General features: G+C 28.5%; 1 protein-coding gene across 1 annotated transcript; it reads right to left on the bottom strand.

Annotated features, from left to right (window-relative positions):
* Positions 1 to 3,916: 3,916 nt before the first annotated feature.
* Positions 3,917 to 15,224, bottom strand: LOC107445512 (m-AAA protease-interacting protein 1, mitochondrial). Its single transcript, XM_016059915.4, has 5 exons — positions 14,367 to 15,224; positions 10,021 to 10,092; positions 8,034 to 8,157; positions 4,243 to 4,369; positions 3,917 to 4,084 (listed from the first exon to the last, which is right to left on the bottom strand). The coding sequence occupies exons 1-5, from the start codon at positions 14,751 to 14,753 to the stop codon at positions 3,997 to 3,999; spliced, it is 798 nt and encodes a 265-aa protein (XP_015915401.1). The 5' UTR covers positions 14,754 to 15,224; the 3' UTR covers positions 3,917 to 3,996.
* Between the last annotated feature and the right edge of the window lie 782 nt (positions 15,225 to 16,006).

Below are 16,006 nucleotides of genomic sequence, written 5' to 3' on the forward strand. Positions count from 1 at the left end.
GTTATAGATGTATCCAAAGTGTTTACCCTTTGTTAGAAAAAATATTGTGATTGCAAAAATACAATAAATATTTAGAGATGCATTAGAATTTTCTCTTGCAACTTGTGTGAATGTGTGCTTGTGTAAGTTATGTGTTAATTTAAAAAATTCATTTCAGAAAACAAGTATTTTTATTGTAAACAATTAATGTTTACATTAAGTAAGATTAAAACCTGGTATTTTAATCTTAACTTTTTGTTTGTGCCATGTAAATTATTGTACTGTTATATTACTTTAACGGTATTGTTAAATGCATTCACTAGAAGGAAACTATGCAAAACTGTTAATCTAACTTGAATGAAGCATTTTATGCATTGTTCTTCAATTAGGCCTAAAAAATTGCCTTGATCAACGTTTATTACGTTTTTATTTTATATGTCTCTATGTGTCACATTTGTTATGTATTATTTCGAATATATAGGCCAATGTTACAATTATTCCATATATATAAGAATATTATTTTTTACTAAAAGTTGAACTCTAATATCATGCTAAATATAATTTTTAAGTGAACATATTTAACTGATGAGTAGCTAATAAAAAGCAAACTTTTTTCATAAACACTCAATGTTTTTACTCTATTACAATTTACCTCATTACAAAACTCTATTCACGTTTTCTATATGAATTATTATGGTTAATTTCCAAAGAAAGTACCATACTGAGAGAAAAAAATAACTAATAAATTATCTTAAAAAATTTGAAATATAAAATACTTTCTTTAGAAAGTGTGGAATTTGCTCTAATTGGAACAAAGAACAACATTGATATTGTGTTTAATTTTCATATATGGTTATTCTTTTTCTAATTGTTCTGTTTGAAATGACAGATCCATCTTTAATATCATATACAGTATAATATTTCATATTATTATCAGAATATAAATATATTCAATTTTAAAATGATTCATCAGTTTGAATACTTCAAATTTTCTCAGACATTAATTAAATTGTGTACTATGTTTTAGAAACATTTTGTTAAAAAAAATCTTTCATAACTTTATTTTTAATTATTAGCTAAGATGCAAACAAACAAAAAATGACACACTATAATAAAAGAATATCCTAGTTTCTCAGAGTATTGCTACTTAAAGAAATGATTGAGTGAAATCAATATATGCTAATATTAAATCTAGGTAATGAAAGTAAATTTACAATTTTCTCAAAAAGTAATATTCAAAAATATGTAGAAAAAGATACACATAATTTTTTTAATCTAAAATATGTTATTTCCTTATGAGATGTTTAAAAAATAGATTATTTTGTAATGCAATCTTTTATAAATATTTGTGAAGTTAAAAATAATTCAATAAATAACAATAAGTAAACATTTTAAAACTAATTTATCAAAATAACTTTTGTCATTTTTAAATTTTTTTATTATTTTGAAATAATTAAAAATCATTTACTTTATCTTTAAAGTAGTATTCCTGCCATATTATTTTTTTAACATATTTATGAGAACAAATTTAAAGTATAACTTAGTATTTGAAAGTTTCTTAAAGTGAACCGATTATAAATCTCTTAGACCATCACTTTAATCTCTAATGCAATAAGCTTAATATTTATACATATGTTTAAAAGTTGTTGTTTAGACCAAATTTAAAGTATTATCTGTAGCACAAAATCATTCCATTTTATCCATTTTTTAACAAGAAAAATGGATAAATAGTTTATGTATTTGCTCAAAAATTTTGTTGGAAATAAAATGCATTATTATATTTGGATAAAATATAAGCCTTGCAATTTCAAATTTTATACATTTGTAGCTGTAAATATTGAGAAATTAATCTTTTTTTTTTTAATTTGTAAATACATACACTTCTTAACTTTTAAATGTCTTGTTCTTCTAAAGCAAAATATTAAGTTTCCCCCTTTTAATAAACTGTTTTCCTTCATTCAGAAAAGATCAGAATAAGTAAATTAAAAATTTAAATGATGCTGTTAATTCTTTAAACTAAGATCTCAAGTTTTAAAACTCATAATTTTTCTTCATATGACAACTAATATTTATTTTTATCTTCTATTAATCTCCTGAAAGTATATCACCATCAATTTGTATCATGTACATGAAAGATGCATTTCTTTCAATACTGTTTATACCAATTTTTTTTTTAAATCTTAACTATTATTAATCTCACCTACCTAATAACAAGTCAAAGTAGTGATAGATACGCACAGATTTCAACATTGATTAGTAATTTTAAGTTTTTATGTGCAAATTTTCAGTTCTTTAACTATGTACAATTACTACTGTGGAGGGTTTTCAATCATTAACTGCAGAATTTAATTCTAGGCAGGAAATTGCCGAATAATCTATTTTTCTTTTCTTTTTCAATGGGTGCTTTTTAATATGTCAACTATCCATTATGCTTAGTAAAATTTCTACAACTATTTGACAAATGCTACGTTTAAGCAAAATAAGTTTTGAAGATATTTAACACTTTTATGTTACGCTGTTATACAATTAAATTTAAACTTATTATAATTCACTCTGCAATTATTGAGTAGCTATAGCAGTGATTATAGAAAAGCATCTACAAATTGGCACTCGTGGGTGACTTAATTTGATCAGAAATTAAGCTATATAGTTTTTAAAAAAATCCATTTATTTAACATGTTTATCAACTATGTTTTATTTCAACTCTTGCGGTGTGTAAATCATGAGTTAAATACTATTATACTTTTTTTCAATGAATCTAATTTTAAAAGAATTAGGTATTGACCATTCAAGAATTGCCTTAAAATGTATAAAGCAGGCTTTTCTATTCTGCTGATGTAACTATGCATTGATTCATTCTTATGATATTTCAGGAATATTGATACATTTTGTAAGTATTATTTACAAAGAACTAAGATTTTCAGACATCAAAAATAATTTTAATGTCAATTGTACAGCTACTCTTTATAAAGAAAATGTTATAATATTGGTTGAAAAACCATATGGAAGTTTCAGATGACATATGCAATGGTTGTATATTCTTGTTTAATATGTACATGTAGTTATTGTTAATATTGTATAACTTTTTGGAAATAAATTACTCCTAAAATCATAAATATTTGTTTTATTACAAAACTTTCTAAAAAAAAGTTTGTGGCATATAAGAACAACATCACTGACAATTTTGTACTCTCACAGCCTTGTTTTTCATGTAATCAACGGACAGGCATTAATACTGATTAGTAAGGGAACCACTATAAAATGACAATATACATGAATTCAAATTTCTCTCAGTTAACTTAGAAGTAGTGACTAGTAAGCAAAAATAGTTCCCTGTGACTAAGGCACTATTTCTGTTTCTTTCCCAGGGTGCGTAGCCAAATTATTCAACAAAAAATAAGCACTTATAAGAAACACAATTAGGTAGGATTGGAAAATTTTTGACGTTTTTATCTGGTTTTAACCGTCATGTCAAAAATAAAATAAACTTTTGGCATCGTTTTTGACAACTGTCAACTTTTTTTAATCATGTAAATCGAATAGCGTTTTCATAAGCTGCGGACTGACGATAAGCAGAAATATATTGGAGTTGAATTAATTGTGAAAACATTGAATAAAACAATGTGAACAGCGTTTTTCTGCTTAATTCGTAGCGAAAATCAACACGGTGAAGGAAAAATCTCATTTTGGAAAAGGTAAATTAAGCATTTTTTAAAAAACCACAATGAAAAAACCACCTTAAGGGCTTTTCAAAATAAGCACCTTTAAGCATTTTTTGAAAACGCTACGCACCCTGTTTCCATTAATGCCCCATTGAAGTTTATGTTTAAAAAAAAAATTTCAAACTATAACTATACATTATCGGTTTAAAAAAAAGTAGGCACTATTGCCTACTTTTTAGCAACCATCCCTCTTGGGATTTAAATTAATTCATAACTTCACAGAACTATGTACATTTTTATTTAAATTTCGAACAATATCTAATTTAGCAAACATAAAGTTATATAAATAAATGGCTTAGTCTTCAAAATGACTCAGTTTAAAATGTCCCAATCTATTTATTGTCCAATCACTCTTGACCCCTTTAGTATATTCTCTAATAAACCTGCAATAAAAAATTCAATTTTACATACAAATCACATTCACATACAAATTATAGCGATTTTTCTTTGAGAATTTCATAAAATTAATAAAGATAAATTCTGTTATAAACAAATTGTCCTGAATTGAAAACTATTTATTTATAGTTCATAAAATACTCACCTATAATTACATATTTTGATGTCCTCTTTAGATTTTTCATCAAACATTTTACCTTGTGCTTTCATCTCTTCGAAATCATTCAGGCAATGATAAACAACTGTTATTTCTGCAAATCTTTTCTGATTATCTAAGTAAAAATTTTAAAAAATAATCTTTTAAACTACATTGAAAAAACAGTATGTAAATATGCAATCACAACACAAAATATTTAAAAAATTTCCATAGACAATACCTAATTATCAAAGAGATGCTAACTTTTGAAGATAGTTTAAAGTTATGAAATATATTTAATTTGGCTCCAAAATAAACCAAAAGCAAAATAAGTCCGTCATATTAATGAAAAGGTATTTCAGAATCAGAAAGAAAGAAAAAATTTCCAACATTACATCTTTGGACTAAAACAAAAAAAATTTCTGTACTTTATTTAAGCTTTATTCTCATTGTCTTTTTCCTCTACTCTGAGTAGCACTAAGTAAACGCTATCCTCCTATTGGATTAAATCTTTAGTTCTTAAATTCCCTTGTTGTTGCTTATCCTCAGATCAACTCCAAGAAGGGGATGGGAAATTAAGTCCACCCTGGACAGCCCGACATAACCAAAGATATGTTTCGGTGCGGCTGGTTGGATACAGCATTTTTTACAAGNCTACATTATTTTTTAAACCAAGGCAAACATTCTTGATTTGTTACTTTTTCAATCACTTTTGAAGTACAAATTTTGTTAATGACGACGATGATAAATTATTAATAAAATACCTATGATATGAAGGTCCGAACATTAAAATAAGGGCTGCCTTAAAAATCTTTCGAAGGGACAAGTGCCCAAATGGTGCACCATTTGCAAACACAAACATTCGCTGGCTGTTGTTCCAACAACTTCTTCATCCCATCAAAAGCATTTTGTCTTTCAGAAACAATTCTGTCAATCGTGGATCCCCACGATTCACAAATTGCTTCTGAAATGGGAATGGAAAATAAAAAAGTCATAAACTGTTATGAAATTGGAAATCTCGGAATTTAAATCTTTTACGGCTTGATTTAGAAGCTTTCTTGATAAAATAGGTGATCGATTTCTCCTGCTGTCTGCTAAACACTGATACATCCATTTTATAAAAATGTTATAGCCAAAAGCTTATTCTTTAATTTCCTCCTCAGAATGGCAAAGATATGGGAGAGGGAGAATACTGATAAATGTTCCTCTTTTAAAGCAACATCACTCCAGGGAAACAGCAAGTGGTCAAAGCTAAAGAGAATTCTATTCAAGATACAAATTGTTCTGCAGGATTTCGTTTGTTCTGCGACGTACGTCACAGTTTTAGGCACTTTCTGCTTCTGGGACGCTATCCTCCTATTGGATTACATCTTTAGTTCTTAAATTCTGTTGTTGTTGCTTATCCTCAGATCTGACATTAGTCAGATCAACTCCAAAAAGTCGATGACAAGAAGGGGATGGGAAATTAAGTCCACCCTGGACAGTCCGACATAACCAAAGATATGTTTCGGTGCGGCTGGTTGGATACAGCATTTTTTACAAGTCGGGTAATTTTTTGTGCCACGTTCGAATGTTAGACATTTTAGGTGGCCAGTTGAGAATCTGGCCGAGGCAGTCTGGGAGCTTCGATCGCAATTGATTCCCAGAAGGGTGTCAGGAGATGTTGAGGTGTACCATTGGTGGGTAGGTGGAGTTTGCCAGATTGATTTTTGTCTGTATTTTTCATTGGAGTACAGTTCCTGATAAGTAAGTGATGACCCGGTGGGCATATCTTCCTCACTGCCATCTTTGGCCAATCTATCTGCTATCTCGTTGCCACCAATATTAACATGTGGTGGAATCTATTGGAGATGTACGTCATGGTGCTGAGAAATCTTTTCCATCTTGAGCAGGATAGATATACTAGTTTCATCGCTTGCAGAAAACCAGCTACTAAGATGTTGCAGAGCACTGCAGCTGTCCGATAAAATCCAAAGTTCTCCATAATCACTGTCGTACGGTAAGATAGCGTCAAGCCAAGCCCCTCCTTAATCGCTATTAACTCGCTCCTGAAGACAGAGCAAGTATTTGGATTACGTTGCTTTATTGATTTTTCTAGATGTTGGGTCCTAATATACATACCGCTGCCAGTACGATCTTTTGTAAGACTACCATCGGTATAAACCTGCATTGCATCGCTTGGTATGCATCTTAAACTCTATACTTTGCTTTAAACAGTAAGGATATTTGATAAGTTTAACAACTGGCTATGAAATGAGACTAACAAATAAAAATTTATTTTCTCCAAAAATAATAAAGAGTATCAATAAAGCATGTTAACCCAGACACACCTTACCCAAACAATCTCAATTAGCTAAAAAGATCCAATAAACCATATTGATTAAGAACCCAAGTGTCTTTTCTGCACTAAATTCTGTCTTATCTACAGAGTATCTGATGCGAAAATAAAGAACTGCTTATTTTGCCCCTTGGTTGTTAGTTCCCTTGCTTTTAAAACACAGGCTAGAGTATGTATGTATAATTTTTTGTAAGTATTTTCAAAGTCTAGAAAGTGCAAAAAAGTCCTGTTTTGGGAACACCAAAATTAGATTATTAAAGCAAGAAAAGTGAAAACAGAAACAAAATAACACTTAATAAGGAAAGATAACACAACTCAGAAAATTCATTTTGAACTTTGCATTGGAAAACCAATGCAAAGTTTAGTATGGAGGGAAAAAAAGGCAGTATGAAATGAAAAATAAAAACTGTGAAGATGTAGATAAAGCATTATATGTTAGATTCCTGCAAAAACATTCCCAAAGGCAACTCAGTTCTGACCTACTGTTATACAAAAAAAAACATGCTTTTCAATAAAAATTGAAATTATCATTTAAAGCTAGCTCTGGTAGTTAAACATGTAATATTATAATTGACCATCCTAAGTCTAGGAAAAAAGCAAGAAGTTATTTACAAAAACATTGACGTAGCCATATTTTTTATTTTTTTAAAATTATCTAAGTACACTAGAACCTCGATTAACCGAGGTTTCTGTTAACCGAGGCAATAACGAAGTCTTTTTTTTCCTCCTTTCCAAAATGAGCTTGGAAAAAATTCTGCACATTTTAGTTCGTTGTCCGTGTTACAGGCACTTATTCCCCACAAAAGCACTCAACTTCCAAGAAATATTACACTCTCAGAAGACAACATCCACGAATCTTTGTTAACAGTGGTCATGTGACCCTATTGATTACCAGTTGATTTCTTTTTTAAATCCTTTTAGCTGGGAAACATAAGTTCATATATGTTTATTTTTATCATTTAAAAAACGTTCTATTGTTTTTTAGTTTAAAAGTAGTTAAATTCGCAAGCACGGAAGGTTTTTATACATGGTTTCTATTAACCGAGATTTCCAATATCCGAGGTACAAGCGGTGCCAATTAGCTCGGATAATCGAGGTCTTACTGTATGTGATTTTTCCTGTCCTGACAAGTCTAGATAATCAGTACTCCACTGCATTACACTATATTTAACTTATTTTAATTACATTGTAGTATTTATTGATTATAAAAAAATCATCCAAAAAGAATGTATCAAATTTGTAAAAGATTAAACTTGATTGAAACTGAATAATGTTTGAAAAATTTTAGCAATTGAATGATGTCCAAAAAATAGAAAACAAATAAATCCATAAATACAATTCTAAACTTGATTAAAAAAAAATATAAGTAGAAATTATTTATAAATATAAAAAAAAAAACTTTTAAACTGTTTGCGTCTTTATGATTAATATAATTAACTAAAAGATATAAATTATTACTAACCATCATCAAATATAATTCCAATTTGAAAAGGAAAGGCAAACAAAATGTCTGTAATTTTCACCAGCAAGTCTTGTCTTTCTTTAACATTCAATGAGCAAAAGTTTTTCTTTATTTCAGATATTGCCTAAATTTAATTTTTAAATTAAATACAGAAAAAAGAATTATACAACTAAACAAATAAAAATAAGAACTATTTTAAGTGAAATAAAAGTATTGCTATTAAAATACTATTGAAACTAGTACTGTCATATGAAATTAATTAACATCTAAAATTACTTAAATTAAACATTCTGTCCATAATTTAGAATTTGATTAAACATGTTATTGTGTTGCATAGAAAAAAGAAATACGAGTTCCCTTTGGAAAACATTTTTAGAGAAAAGGATTGGTATCACTCTAAATGAGGAGAAAGTTTCTTTTTCTGATACCAATTCTATTTTACGTTATTTAGGGGTGATTGTGAGCCCAACTCAAAAATTCAAAAAATTTATTGAGTAAAAATCAATGATGACGCATTTTAAAAAAATTAATGTCTTTATAAATTGAAATCATTGATATTTTCACAACATGAAATTCTAAATAAATTAATATGCAGTATAATTTAAATTAATAACTTTGCATAAGTTTACTTTAATCTCTAATCCCATTTATTCTACCATAAAAAAAAAATATTTACAAATGAAAGAGATGTCAAGTATAAATTCTAGTTCGAATATTTTTAAATAAGATATACAAGAATTTTTATACATAAATATGATCGATGATTCTTGAAACTTCTGGATCTAGGAAGTTCCAAAAATTTCAGGGTCGCGGTTAGTGAAAAATCCGGACTTTTTCCAGAGCACAATCATCTCTGGTTATTATAGCAAATGTCAATGTTTTTGAAGGTGTGACACACATTTTCCTCTCCCTCACTTAAAATTCAAAGGAAAACAAAATTTTCTCTTTGGAAAATAGCTTTAAAGTTGAAAAAAGAGTTAAATACTAAATTAACTTGCCTTTATTTTCGCAAATATCTGAATTTCAAAAGGGGCAAAGAACATTATTCACCCCCTCGCTTAAATTTTAGAGGTGGCGCCTCCCCCGATTGGCACGCAACTGAATCTGACTAGATAGTAGATGAAACAACTACGTCAGATTGAAGTACAATATACAGAATGTGTTAACAAACAATTACATACAGTTGTAGCCCTTCCCCCTCTATTCAAAGTGTTTTTGTTCATTTGAGGGAGGGTAGTAATTTTTCAACAAAAAAAAAAGTCTTTTCACTGTTTTACCCTTCCCTTTATGTTAAAGTAGATATGCAATTACAAAAAAGAAAAATTTTCCGCAGTTCTATCTTCACATAATTTCTTTCCTATAAAAAGAAATCTTATTTTGAAAAAATGCTATATGGTCCCTTCATATGGGACACCCTTGACACTGAGGTCCCAGGGCAGTTATGGCCCAGTAACATGCTGCATTTCAATAATAAAACTAGTTTAGCATATGTTAGACATCTATTAAATAGAATCTATACACCTAAACCATTACAACTTTACAATACTTATGCTGGCTGCTACATGATTTTTTCCAGTTTTTGTCGTATGTTAAAAAAGATTATACACCTCTGACATTAATACATAAGTAATTAAAAAAATGGTATTGTTAAATAAGAATTTTATCTAATGTAAACAAATTAAAAACTAAAATGGTGACTAGAGAGGTAAGCATGCATTATAATGCATTCCACATGAGACATTGAGATATTCTTTTTTTTACTGTTAGGTGGGAAAAAATTATAATTTATGAGGAACTCCTTGATCATTCTTTTACTCACAGATATTCAGAAACATTTGATAAGTAAAAAATTGAATATTTTAATACATAATAACTAAAATTTTCAAAAGAGATTAAATAAATTATATTTTCTTTTGGTTGACTTGCTATGAATTTTTAACTATTCTATGCATATTTTTTAATATATTAAGCTATAAATCAATCTTACATCATCTGCTACAAGGCCTTGCAATGACTGGAAATCGCCTTGTGATAAAAAGGATGATGCAATACTGAGAGCCTATAAAGAAACAATAAATAATAATTATCACCAAGGATGCAGAATGTGTCTGATTGCACTAATGAGATCCCTGGAAAATCCAGGTAGTCCAGGAGAAATTTTTTGGTTTAATTAAAAAAAACTTAAATTAAACTATTCCCACTTTAAAAAAAAAGATTTAAATGGAAATTAATCCCTGCCGAAAAAAATCTTCCGAAAAAGCAGAACGAAGACTGTCCTGATGTATAAAGGTTAAAGAATATTTTGGGTATGCTAAATAAAAAAAAAGAATATTTTCTATTATGAACCCAATTAAGTATGCCAATTTGTTTATTTGATATTTTGAATTCCTTTTCTTTATGATTGGGACCTTAAATTTAATTTCATAAATTATTTCAATATATGTTGATTTCTACTATTTTTAAATCATATGATAATTTTTTCAAGAATTGTGAAAAATCAAATGAATTTTTATTTGTTAAAAAAAAAAGTATCAAAAAGGTTTAAAAATATACGAACTTTACTTTCTAAAAATATTTCAAAAACATTATTAGAACTTAGAAAAATGCATTTTGATATTTGGAGAAAAACAAAATAAATAATAAAATAAATATATATAAAAAAAATATTGTGCTCTGAAAATTTTCTCTAGTCATTATCACTAAGATATATTTTAAAACAAAACATAATAAAATCTTAATGACAATTAACAATAAAGATAATTATTCTATACTAATATCATCAATTAAAAAAGTTTAACACTTAAAAAAACACATAAATAATTTGTGGCTAAAAATGTTTGTTGTGTTAAATAATTTTATTATTTCTAATGTTTATTCTCATGAAAAGTTTATGCTCCCAGATTATAGGTTCAAAATTTTAAAAGCTTTAAAAAAAAACTTCAGCTTACACCTTAATTACAACATTGTATTTTGTGTATAAATTGACTTTTTTAACCCCCTGAATTGAGACAAATGTTGGGGCATTCCTATAAACACGGGCAATACCTTTAAACACAATTTTATTTCTTCCAAAATCTAGCACTTAGAAAATTAACCTAATGTTCTGTAAAATGAATTAATTATAAATTGTTTAAACAAACCAAACATCAATAATTCACCAGAATCAGAAACACATTATTTGAGAACGAAAGAGCAAAAATTGACCCATATTACTTTATATATAAATTATAACAATGGTTTGCATTCAATTTTTTTTAACAAGTATTAACTGAGGAGTCAACTTATACACTGAATACATACAAAATTCATCATTTTGAAATCAAAAATTGAACCTAACTTACATACTAGCAAATACCTACTGTATTAAATTCATTTTATTTAAGAAATTATTCCTACTTGAAAAATTTAGCAATCAAACATAAATCAATGTTCTCGATTACAAAAATAAGTAAAAAATGCTAGAAATTAACCATAATCTCTTTTCTTTAGAAATTTCTTAGCTTAATCATTAACTTATATTTTGAAATATCTGAAACAATTTTTAAAAAAATTTATCAAAAATAAGCATTAAAAGTAATAAGAAAGATAATAAATTTGTTAAAATATTTATTCTTTATTTGATTCTGATATGTTCTTTTATAAGAAAATATTTCTTATGGAAGTTGATGTTTTGTTATAAAAACCGAATAAAGGGTGACCCAGGGTAATTCAGGATCACTCTGTTTCTGGGGTAAATAAGGATCACCTAAGTTTTATTTAAGCAAACATTATTTTTTGTAAAATTTGAGACATGGACATGAATGTTTGTACACTTTACTAAAGTATAACTACATTTACTTAATAATAGTTTTTTGTTTAATCTAACAAAATAAGTATCTTTTAAACTGCTTTCTGTATTTTGCGTTTCAAAGATGGGTTTCAAATTGTGCACATTTCTGCAAATTCAGTAATTACTCCAGAAATGATCAAGAGAAGGGGTAATTCCTGATCAGTAAAAATTTAAAATCTTTCAAATTCTAATTAGATTTTCAAACAAAAGGTAGCATAGTACTCATCTCATAAACCCTCACACTTCCAATCAATATTAAAATTCTATCTTGAATAATTTTTTCACAAAATAGATGCTTGCATTTTCTGATCAAGAATTACCCCAGGTCCCCCTACCTACTTTATTCTATAATTTTTCTTTTAGCTTTATTATCTGGTACGTGTATTGCAAATAACAAAAAGTTTCATTTTTCATTCTTGCACATGTTGATAAATTTATGCTTTCGTTTACTAACTATTAAATATTATTTTGTAAAAATAACACTGTTATTAAGTTAACAATCAACGTATACAGAAAACTATGGTGATGGTAATAGAACCGATATAATAACAAAAAATATACATAAATTACTAAAGAGCTCACTTTTCTAGAGAAAGTACTATGCACAGCAAAACTAATAAATCTTTTTATTCTGATCGCTAACATTCAAAAATGGAAAGAGTACCTAATGTGTTTGCAAATTTTAAACTAAATTATAATAGGAAAGGAAAATTTCCATTAATCAAACTATTTATTGTTTAGATGAAAGAGATTTTCAATACTAAGAAAAGAAAAAATTACTTTTATAATTACTATCAACCAGATTACTACAAGAAAATTAAGCAATTGTTAGTTATTTTGGTGTTGTATACCAATTATACAAGAAATAATAATGAAAACCTCCTGTTGAATAAATATATCCAGTGATTCTGCTTTAGCGTCAATATTACAAATATTGTTCATGGCAGGGCTCGAAAAACCACCCGTCCGCCCGTCCTCGGCGGTCAAAAATTCCCCGCGGACGACGAATTTCTTGAATCCGACGTCCGCGCGGACGGCCATTTTCTCGTTAATGTTGGTGATACATTTTCAATTTTTGTTATCTTACAAGAGTCTAGCACCTCACTTCCAAAATGACCCTCGAATCTAGAAATACAGCAACATACTGCGCATGGTGAAATTGATGTTTTCTCTGTCTCATGTACTGCAGCGGTTGAAAGGGGCTTTTCAACAATGAATTTATAAAAAAAAAAAATCGCGTACTGGTCTTAAGCAAGAAGCGTTAAACGCAATTATGAATATCTACCTAAATGGAAAACCCCTTTCAGATTTCTGTGCAGAAACCTCTGTAAATCATTAGCTTGATTGTGCAACTGGCAAACGTCATATTTGATTTATTTAAAAAACGCAGTACCCCCGGATAAATTGACATTCCAGATAACTTGACATTTGTCATTTAAATTATTTCATAAAAGAAATAAATTATTTTATAAAAGAAATACTAGGTTCCTATTAGTAACCTAGTATTCCTTTTATTACTGTATAATGCAATCCTAGTATTTGTAATCTTAGTAACTACTAATTCATTGTGCAATTTATATAAATGTTTGTAATAAATAAGAGAAAATTATATATTTATTTATTTAGAAGCTACGAGTTAGTTTCAAAGGAGGACTGGTACATGATTGGACAAGCCGTCCTTGGGGACGGGTAAAATTTCTGAGTTTTTTCGAGCCCTGGTTCATGGGCAATAGTGGCACAACTCAAAAAACATGCATTTTTGTCAAAGAATGCGTGTAAATATGAAAATACACATTCTTTTCAGCAGCAATACTAGCACAACACTAGCTCAACTTGAAGGTAATCTTCGTTTAAGCAAACTAACACATTTCTTATGCATTTTCCTTAGCAATGAAAACTTTAAACCCACTTATCTCAAAACATGATTTTTTGAGTCGTGCCACTATTGCAGACCATGAGCAATATATTAATCAATAGGACTGGTTTATGTTACCTATTAAAAGAATAAATATTATAAGCATTGAAATACACTTTTGAGAAAGTATTACGGAGCTCACAAAGTATAGAATTATTTATGTAGTTGTACAGTTGGCTGGTATTTAAAAAGTGATGATGCTCTGCATTTTGGGGACAATTATAGCCAGCAAACTAACAAATCTTTCATTTAATTTTTATGCTCTATTAAAGAACACTTGAAGTCATCCCTATAGTCAAGGACAATGTTGCTCAGGCACCACCTGTTTATATTTTAAAATGTCTCGATTTTAACAAAGTTTTATTATAAAATCTCATCTCCTCTTGGACCTTTTCGAGTTAATGGTACACAGTTTTTAGATAGACTTATTTAGGGGTCAGAAACAACATAGGTGATAACATGGTGATAGTATAGGTAATAACGTACAGTCAAAAGCCCACACTTGGGACTGGGACTTAACTTTGTATAATACTTTATTACATAATTTTTTTAAATATCACAAACATATTTTTTATTTAAATATATAAACCTGTTTAGCTCCATTAGTGAAATCTTTCAAAGTGAAATCTCCATCTAAGTAAGGCTGTATGATAAATTTTGTAAAAATCCAATTCTTAATAGTCAAAAAAAATTGTGGACGCATTATAGGTACGAAGTTCATTAGCGTGGTTGGTTTCTTCTTTGGCTTCTTGTCATTATCATTAGACTCATTACTGTTATTTCTTGTTTGCATATAATGATTTAACCAAACTGCAGGACTAAATTTGATGTGATTGAATGTTTGAAATAAAGTTAAGCTTCGAAAATGAAAATTGTTCGTTTCTGCTAAAGAAATTTTGCAAACAGGTGCAATTAGGTTTCCATTTATCTTTCTTTTCCGTAAATAGGCCAAAGCTCGTAACCACTGCCGATTCATTTTTATAAGAAACTTCAATTTTTGGGAAACAAATTTAATGCACTTGTTTTGTATGCCAAGACTTGTTTACTTGCCTAGCGATCAAAAATTGCACATCAGCGTTCATAAATGCACATTGTAGCTGTAAAGTACTTTTACTTAACCCATGCGTAACCGTAAAAATCGTTGATCAGTTTTACTCTTTTTCAATTGAATAAACCGTTTACATGGAAAATCATTGAAAATAAAAGTTGTAGTATAAATTGCAGCTTTAAAGTTGTAAAAAATTTCTAATTTTTTTTTTAAGGTTAAAAATTTTTTGCGAGCTACAAGCCAACAGTCTTCGAAGATTAGATCGAAAAAATGATATTCATTAGATCCAGCAAGATTAGAATCCAATGAAATTTCATTTTAAGCCCAGCATGAAACTATTTTTAATTATTATCTGCAATTTAAACACTAATGCGCACAAAAAAAAACTCAATTTGTCTCTTTGATAAAACGTAGTACTGAACTCCCGTGCGAGAGGGCAGCACTGTACTGGTTCAAATAATTTTTTCCTAGGAGTGAAATATTCTCCCACTTTCAGGAGAGATAACCATTTTGAAAATCAGTAGTTTACGATTTTACCACACCATATAAAATGCATTCATGCAATAAATAATGAGCTATAATGTTTGATTTAATATTCAATCAGTAATTTTTGAGTATTTTATTTGCATGATTAATATGTTAATATAATCTGTTTTGAAATCAGAGTAACTTACAATACAAACGTTATCTGCTATTACCCGGTTTTCTTTACACTGACATTTTTTTCTAATGTAATTTGTGTTTAATTCGCAGCCACCTACGAATAAGTGAAAATGAATAATGTTACAAAATAAAAAAATTTTTAAAAATATAAAGTGAGTCAATCTCGAAGCACCGAAATGTATTTTATTTATCGAAAAGTATTGTTTTATATTAGATTTCCAAATTCTGAATCGAAAATAAATCCTGCCTGCTGTGTCTGTTTTAAGCAAATGCAGAAATTGCGCTCTTTCAATTTTTTTCTTCACATTTTTCCATTATTGTTGCAAAAAAACTTATTTTTATTAATGGTTGTTATTTATTTTCATAATATCGAAAAGGCTCCGTCACCTGCTTTCATCGTTTGCTAATGCCTGTAATTGATTTCTATTCATCATTGTTTAGTTCTTCTTAAACGTCATCAATAGTTTCCACAAAACACTAAGCGTTTATGTTTTAAAATATATCAATTTTTTTGTTTA

This window comes from Parasteatoda tepidariorum, chromosome 7 (genome assembly GCF_043381705.1).
Source record: "Parasteatoda tepidariorum isolate YZ-2023 chromosome 7, CAS_Ptep_4.0, whole genome shotgun sequence".
Classification (NCBI taxonomy): domain Eukaryota; kingdom Metazoa; phylum Arthropoda; class Arachnida; order Araneae; family Theridiidae; genus Parasteatoda; species Parasteatoda tepidariorum.